This window comes from Sinocyclocheilus rhinocerous, unplaced genomic scaffold, assembly GCF_001515625.1.
Source record: "Sinocyclocheilus rhinocerous isolate Xijiao unplaced genomic scaffold, SAMN03320098_v1.1 scaffold603, whole genome shotgun sequence".
In the NCBI taxonomy this organism is placed as follows: domain Eukaryota; kingdom Metazoa; phylum Chordata; class Actinopteri; order Cypriniformes; family Cyprinidae; genus Sinocyclocheilus; species Sinocyclocheilus rhinocerous.
This window is the reverse complement of record NW_015656630.1, coordinates 4,008,273-4,017,128: the sequence shown is the minus strand read 5'-3', so window position 1 is coordinate 4,017,128 and position 8,856 is coordinate 4,008,273. Positions and strand designations below refer to the sequence as shown.

Here is an 8,856-nt window from a genome sequence, read left to right as displayed (position 1 = left end):
CTTTATACAAAGTTCTTGAAACCCATTGTCAATCAGTGTCTTTCACAGTTCAGAATACATTACAGCAAACACACTAAAACACAGACAACAACATATTTGTACATTGTAAAAGTGTAGTTCTAAAACAAAGGACAATAAGGCAGTGTGAAACAGGCCTAATATCTACTAATTTAATTTCCAAATGAAAAATGTCATGACAATTTTAAAGGGTTGTTAAAGCAATACACATTCATGCAGATTTACATAGTATCCGAAGCAAGCCATCAAATTTCTGATGTAGCAATCACTGAAACTCTGAAATTACTAAACTCGCCATCTTGTTTTAATTATTTACTTTTATTATTTTATTTTATTACATTTATTTTTTGGCCTATTTATTTGTTTAATGAATTCATAGCTGTATTGTTAAAATGAAAGGTCATATATCTTGTCACTCATATCAAGATTTTATCATCTCATGTCAAATTCAAGGCTTTACACAAGCACAACAGATTTATCTAGCTGTGCATTAAGGCCCTTTTACTCTCCCTGTGACTCGCATCATGCTTTGACCTCCACGTGAAAACCATTGCTGATAGCATCACAGAAGGTTGATTGGACAAATTTGCTATGTAGCATAAAAGCTGGAAATGTACAGAATCGACAGTGAAAAGTACATTGCACAAAATAGAAAAAGATTAGTTGAATGTGGGTTCAAGAAACTTTCAACCCAGGCTCATTGGAAAAAAATGTCCCTGAGGTGACATTTTTGCAAAGTGATTTTACACTCTGGAAACAGAGTTTTGTGACTCTTTTAAAGTGATGAAATGTTCAAAAATGAACAAAAATGTTAATGTTCTATCACTTTTGAAAATATTGTGCCACATAAAATCATTCCTAAAATGGATTGTAGGTAAATTTTCACCTCATCCAGCACCCTTTTGGAATCTCAGGTTGTTATACGGTAAGGGTCTAGCAGCGCCCCAGCTATTTTGTTAACAAAACCAAATGTGAGATAAAAACTGGCATGGTTAGTGCCAAAGTAGCTTGCTTCTTTTATCATGATTTGAGTTTCACTGGACTCACACCCAAGTGCTCTGAATTGCAAGTGCATCACTCAGTGTACCAGGTGGGCTACCAAGCGAGTTTACTATGCCAGAACAGCCATTCACATAAAGCTGCTTCTGTGAGACAAGCATCAAAATATATATAAGTATGTAATTGTTACAAGGTTTTATTATGGTATTGTGCAAGGAACCTAGTGAAAATAAGTCTTTATTAACCAATGATCTGCCCTATAATCATAATTTTTGTGAAAAGGAATAAAAGTTATTGATATTCTCTTCAGTGAATTTGCATGTATAGAAACATTTTTGGAGTTTTGCAAGTGGGTAGAGGGACAATTTTCCACTGAGCCTACGTTGGAAACTTTACACTCTTAGAACGTTTTTAGTGAATCAGAATTATTGTAATTCCCAGTGAATTCTCTCCAAACTGTGCTGCTTAACTTGTAGAAGAGTCAAGAAGATATATATTTGCACCATCCCATCATATAAACAGATTGTGAGCAGTTAGAGCTTTAAAGCCTCATGCACTCCTATAGCTGAGAGTCGGCGATTAATGTTTCGATATCTGCAGCGTAGCAGGTCTTTAAAAGTTGAACGTAGGTCTCGGTTGAAGAAGGCGTAGATGAAAGGGTTCATGAGCGAGTTGGTGTAGCCCAGCCACAGCAGTACCCGTTCCAGCCAGACGGGGGCGCAATTGCAGAGCAGGCCACAGATGAACGGCCGCGCTGTGGTGAAGAGAAAAAATGGCAACCAGCAGAACGAAAACACGCCCATGATCACCCCAAGGGTGGTGGCCGCCTTCTGTTCGCGCCTGAAAATCGAGGCACTCCGCCGTTCGCGGTTCAAGAGGCAGGAGAGGGTTGAAAACTCTTCAGTAGCTGTGCCGTTCTTCATCCCATGCATGCAGAGCCCCTCTACGGTGGCCAACGCTGGATCGGGACAGACCATCTGAATTGGGGGAAGGGCGGTGAAGTGGTGTTTGGCCCCACTTTTGCGGGCAGCTTTGAAAATCTTGTAATACATGAAAAGCATGACCACCATTGGGATGTAGAAGGCCACAGCGGTGGAGTAGAGGGTGTAGCCCACATCCTGGCTGATCACACACTCCCGCAGTGTTGATGTTCTGAGCCCAGCCGCAGAATGGTGGCAGAGTGATGGATGCCGATACCAACCAGACGCTGACTATCATCTTGGCCATCAGCTGTCCGTTCTGTCTCGCTGGATAGGTCAAAGGCCGAGTTATTCCAAGGTATCTGCAGAAACAGAGGATAACGTGGTTAATGAGGTAACTTCAAATGACGTGTTTTAGCAGAGAACTGCATTCCTCAAAACAACTGAACCCAAAGATCTTGCATCTGCAGTACCCCGCAATATGCCAGATATGGCTCAAAATACCTCAAAAGCACCAGACCCGAGAAATCCCTACTGACCTGAATTTCACCAACAACCTGAGTGGAAAAGATGTCGCGTTCACAGCTGAATCTCCGGCATGTCAGAATATCCAACTAATTAAGTGACTTAGTCCACAAAAGTAGATATTTTTCTGCCCAAAATGATTTTTGAACAACACTCTTAAAAAGGTACCAAAAGAGAGTTCTTGCAGTGATGCCATAGAATAACCATTTTTGGTTCCCCAAAGAACAATTCGGTGAACAGTTCCTAAAACAACCATTTTTACTTTGTGTATACATGATTTTATTCAACGATTTCTTCTCTTTCGCTTCAGACTTCGACGCGCATTCACGTCAGTACCACGAAGCATGCGTGTGCATTCCTCTGCTTGTAAACAAGCCACAGCGCATCCGGGTTATATGTCAGAATGCGGCTCCTGCGTGTCGTAGTACTCTCGTGAACGTGCATCGGAGACCCGGAAGAGAAGAAATCATTGAAAAAAAGTTATTTTTGTTTTCTTTGCGCACAAGAAGTACTCTTGTAGCTTCATAAAATTACGGTTGAACCACTGATGTCACATGGACTATTCTCTTTTGCTTCAGACTTCGACGCGCATTCACGTCAGTACCACGAAGCATGCGTGTGCATTCCTCTGCTTGTAAACAAGCCACAGCACATCCGGGTTATATGTCAGAATGCGGCTCAGACGGGGGCGCAATTGCAGAGCAGGCCACAGATGAACGGCCGCGCTGTGGTGAAGAGAAAAAATGGCAACCAGCAGAACGAAAACACGCCCATGATCACCCCAAGGGTGGTGGCCGCCTTCTGTTCGCGCCTGAAAATCGAGGCACTCCGCCGTTCGCGGTTCAAGAGGCAGGAGAGGGTTGAAAACTCTTCAGTAGCTGTGCCGTTCTTCATCCCATGCATGCAGAGCCCCTCTACGGTGGCCAACGCTGGATCGGGACAGACCATCTGAATTGGGGGAAGGGCGGTGAAGTGGTGTTTGGCCCCACTTTTGCGGGCAGCTTTGAAAATCTTGTAATACATGAAAAGCATGACCACCATTGGGATGTAGAAGGCCACAGCGGTGGAGTAGAGGGTGTAGCCCACATCCTGGCTGATCACACACTCCCGCAGTGTTGATGTTCTGAGCCCAGCCGCAGAATGGTGGCAGAGTGATGGATGCCGATACCAACCAGACGCTGACTATCATCTTGGCCATCAGCTGTCCGTTCTGTCTCGCTGGATAGGTCAAAGGCCGAGTTATTCCAAGGTATCTGCAGAAACAGAGGATAACGTGGTTAATGAGGTAACTTCAAATGACGTGTTTTAGCAGAGAACTGCATTCCTCAAAACAACTGAACCCAAAGATCTTGCATCTGCAGTACCCCGCAATATGCCAGATATGGCTCAAAATACCTCAAAAGCACCAGACCCGAGAAATCCCTACTGACCTGAATTTCACCAACAACCTGAGTGGAAAAGATGTCGCGTTCACAGCTGAATCTCCGGCATGTCAGAATATCCAACTAATTAAGTGACTTAGTCCACAAAAGTAGATATTTTTCTGCCCAAAATGATTTTTGAACAACACTCTTAAAAAGGTACCAAAAGAGAGTTCTTGCAGTGATGCCATAGAATAACCATTTTTGGTTCCCCAAAGAACAATTCGGTGAACAGTTCCTAAAACAACCATTTTTACTTTGTGTATACATGATTTTATTCAACGATTTCTTCTCTTTCGCTTCAGACTTCGACGCGCATTCACGTCAGTACCACGAAGCATGCGTGTGCATTCCTCTGCTTGTAAACAAGCCACAGCGCATCCGGGTTATATGTCAGAATGCGGCTCCTGCGTGTCGTAGTACTCTCGTGAACGTGCATCGGAGACCCGGAAGAGAAGAAATCATTGAAAAAAAGTTATTTTTGTTTTCTTTGCGCACAAGAAGTACTCTTGTAGCTTCATAAAATTACGGTTGAACCACTGATGTCACATGGACTATTCTCTTTTGCTTCAGACTTCGACGCGCATTCACGTCAGTACCACGAAGCATGCGTGTGCATTCCTCTGCTTGTAAACAAGCCACAGCACATCCGGGTTATATGTCAGAATGCGGCTCCTGCGTGTCGTAGTACTCTCGTGAACGTGCATCGGAGACCCGGAAGAGAAGAAATCATTGAAAAAAAGTAGTTATTTTTGTTTTCTTTGCGCACAAGAAGTATTCTTGTAGCTTCATAAAATTACGGTTGAACCACTGATGTCACATGGACTATTTTAACAATGTCCTTACTACCTTTCTGGGCATTGAACGTGGTGTTGCTGTCTATGCAGGGCAGCTTTGAAAATCTTGTAATACATGAAAAGCATGACCACCATTGGGATGTAGAAGGCCACAGCGGTGGAGTAGAGGGTGTAGCCCACATCCTGGCTGATCACACACTCCCGCAGTGTTGATGTTCTGAGCCCAGCCGCAGAATGGTGGCAGAGTGATGGATGCCGATACCAACCAGACGCTGACTATCATCTTGGCCATCAGCTGTCCGTTCTGTCTCGCTGGATAGGTCAAAGGCCGAGTTATTCCAAGGTATCTGCAGAAACAGAGGATAACGTGGTTAATGAGGTAACTTCAAATGACGTGTTTTAGCAGAGAACTGCATTCCTCAAAACAACTGAACCCAAAGATCTTGCATCTGCAGTACCCCGCAATATGCCAGATATGGCTCAAAATACCTCAAAAGCACCAGACCCGAGAAATCCCTACTGACCTGAATTTCACCAACAACCTGAGTGGAAAAGATGTCGCGTTCACAGCTGAATCTCCGGCATGTCAGAATATCCAACTAATTAAGTGACTTAGTCCACAAAAGTAGATATTTTTCTGCCCAAAATGATTTTTGAACAACACTCTTAAAAAGGTACCAAAAGAGAGTTCTTGCAGTGATGCCATAGAATAACCATTTTTGGTTCCCCAAAGAACAATTCGGTGAACAGTTCCTAAAACAACCATTTTTACTTTGTGTATACATGATTTTATTCAACGATTTCTTCTCTTTCGCTTCAGACTTCGACGCGCATTCACGTCAGTACCACGAAGCATGCGTGTGCATTCCTCTGCTTGTAAACAAGCCACAGCGCATCCGGGTTATATGTCAGAATGCGGCTCCTGCGTGTCGTAGTACTCTCGTGAACGTGCATCGGAGACCCGGAAGAGAAGAAATCATTGAAAAAAAGTTATTTTTGTTTTCTTTGCGCACAAGAAGTACTCTTGTAGCTTCATAAAATTACGGTTGAACCACTGATGTCACATGGACTATTCTCTTTTGCTTCAGACTTCGACGCGCATTCACGTCAGTACCACGAAGCATGCGTGTGCATTCCTCTGCTTGTAAACAAGCCACAGCACATCCGGGTTATATGTCAGAATGCGGCTCCTGCGTGTCGTAGTACTCTCGTGAACGTGCATCGGAGACCCGGAAGAGAAGAAATCATTGAAAAAAAGTAGTTATTTTTGTTTTCTTTGCGCACAAGAAGTATTCTTGTAGCTTCATAAAATTACGGTTGAACCACTGATGTCACATGGACTATTTTAACAATGTCCTTACTACCTTTCTGGGCATTGAACGTGGTGTTGCTGTCTATGCAGGGTCAGAAAGCTCTCAAATTTCATCAAAAATATCTTAATTTGTGTTTTGAAGATGAATAAGGGTTTTATTGTTTTGGAACGACATGAGGGTGAGTAATTAATGACAGAATGTTTATTTTGAACTATTACTATCCCTTTAATGGAACTATAGATAACTTGGTCAAACTGGCCCTGCATCTGAATATGCCTACTTCACTACTACATAGTGAGCGAAAAACAGTAGCTTGTCTGAATTCACTGCATAAAAAGGTAAACGAAAAGTACGTAGATGATCTACTACTGTATTTCTGCAGAGATTCTCGAGAGTTGTGAATGGCATTGAAATTACAATTTCAACATGTATGTCTCCATTTCATTCATACTACACACGTTCATACTATATATATATATATATATGTGTGTGTGTGTGTGTGTATTGGGCCTTTGAGGTCAACTTTCCAGCAGAGTTTAGCTGCAACCCTAATCAAACACACCTGAACAAGCTATTCAAGATCTTCCGGATTATTAGAAAGTAGGTGAGTTTAAACAATGTAGGGGCTAAACTCAGCAGGAAAGTGGACCTTGAGGACCAGAGTTGAGAACCTCTGATACAGAACATACCTTTGGTCGCAAAGTTCGTTCCTCACTAAAAAGTACCTTCTCAAAGAGTACGTAATTTCGGAAGCTCCATTGGATTAATTTACATATTAGAAATTGGTTGGTATTTGATACACTCACAGTCAGTTGTTAATTTCTTATGAACGTTCTCAGCAGTAAAAAAGCTCCATTTCTTGGTGCAAATTCACCATTATGAATATGTAATGTTTGGATTAGCAATCTTTCTTGCTGCATCTCTCTCTTCTCTTTCTTGTGTAGTAATACAGTTGGGGACAAAAGAAGGAATATAGCTTCTGTTACAAATGATCTAATCTCACTGTCCACATCATTATTGTCAAGACAGAAATGCACCAAACTGTACATTCTGTAATTGGTGCTGTGGCTTGCTGGTTATTGCAATCCAACACGATGAGCCTTGGTGCTCATGTGGGTGACCTGAGTTTGAATCTGTGAAATTGAAAAAAATCACACACTCTACAGCTTTCCCACATATCACTGCATTCATCAAAATCTGTTTCACTGCAGTGAACATTTCAAAAAGCTTCAACATAACTAAAGATTCTATGGATCTAAATTTTGAATGTAACATACAGTACATTGGCTTCTCGTTACCTACTAAAGCAGAAAGTCTCTATTCCCCTGCCCACCTCTAAAAATAAAAGCTTTCATTTCACGCATGAGAATCCCTCTGATCAAGGAAAGGCTTAGAGACACACTTATTGGATCGGACACTTAATGTAGTTAAAACCTTTCATACACTTACATAGAAACTCCAAATAAATCGCTGCACCATGATACCATTTCACATTAGATTCTAAAATGCTCTCTTTACCTTTTTTTCCACCTGACAATTAAAATATAATATGTTTTAGATATAGCCTATTTAACTATTTGAATTAGAAAAAATATTTTTATTATTTGCTTTTAAAAGAGGTTTTGTATGCCCAACAGTATTAGTGATGTTAGCAAGGCACCACTCATGATTTGCTGATGTCTGAAAGCCTCTTCATGGCATAATACACTGTGATATCAGCTGGGTGGACATATTTTGATGTTGAGTACTGTCTACACTTCTGTTTGCTCTTTGTGCCCCCCTTCATACCAGATGAAATACAGAACACTTGCACAAGCCTCTCAGAAAATAGGAAATAATAACTGGATTAAAACAGTACTCGGTTTATAAGTGCTATTGGAGATGAACAATGTAGTCTGGGGCACTTCTCAAGATTAGGCAGCTCAGCTGCTGACTGTGGAAGATCAATCAAATGAGCGGAAGTTACTGAGACGCTTAATGAGTCAGAAATGCTTCAAGAACCATAAGCAATGGAAAGCAAAATGTTTAAGGGACTGCAAGGACAGACACTGGTAGTTATGAAATGTTTGAATGAAAGCATGTTTTGCATTCCATTATTCAGTCTATAGAGATGGTGCACAAATCAAATGCAGCTAATGCTAAACGGAAGTTTAACAAGCTTTCATCCAGTCAGACTGATGAATGGATGTGAGTGTGATCAGTTTTGCCAGTGTGTGAGCATAATATTTTAGTATTTCTGTTGCAAAACCCAGTGAGATGCCTACGTAGGGTATTTTAAGGCATTATAAGTGGGCTGTTAATTGTTCTGCCTTTTAAAACAAGTTCCAAAAGCAGGCCAAATTATGAGTAGAATCAAATGTGTCCATTACAGAGAAGGCAATTCCAGAATGCAGACAAAGTGTTCTAAATATATTTAATTTAGTACTGAAAAAATATAAAAATTTAGTGTACTGAAGATTTTTTTCAATAGTGTTATTTTTAGTATTATTTATATACTGTTGTATTATTTATTAATATTTTAAAGTAGCTTTTATTTTCATACTTTTACATTTCAGTTGAATTTAAGTTTTTATCATTTTATGTATTTTTTCTGTTTTTTAAATTCTATTTATTTTAAAGGGGTCATATGATGCGATTTCAAGTTTTCCTTTCTCTTTGGAGTGTTACAAGCTGTTCGTGAATAGATAAGATCCCTAAAGTTGCAAAGACTAAAGTCTCAATTCTCAAACCCAGAGATATTCTTTATAAAGACTGGTCCACGCCCTCCTAAAACGCCTCGTTTAAACACGCCCCACATATCTACCTCACTATGTGGAAATATTTACATAATGCGCCCAAATGTGCACGCAAAGAAAGAAGGCGT

The 8,856-nt window shown here is 40.9% G+C and overlaps 1 protein-coding gene across 1 annotated transcript in view; it reads right to left on the bottom strand.

Moving 5' to 3' along the window:
• Positions 1-1,421: 1,421 nt before the first annotated feature.
• The window catches only part of LOC107720582 (5-hydroxytryptamine receptor 7-like), an 11,925-nt gene continuing 4,490 nt past the window's right edge, over positions 1,422-8,856 (bottom strand). The window contains exons 2-4 of the mRNA XM_016528306.1: positions 4,880-5,027; positions 4,730-4,732; positions 1,422-2,150 (exon numbers count right to left, since the gene is read on the bottom strand). Of these exons, the coding sequence (XP_016383792.1) occupies positions 1,551-2,150; positions 4,730-4,732; positions 4,880-5,027 (751 nt within the window). The 3' untranslated portion in view covers positions 1,422-1,550. The remainder of the gene's footprint in view (positions 2,151-4,729; positions 4,733-4,879; positions 5,028-8,856) is intronic.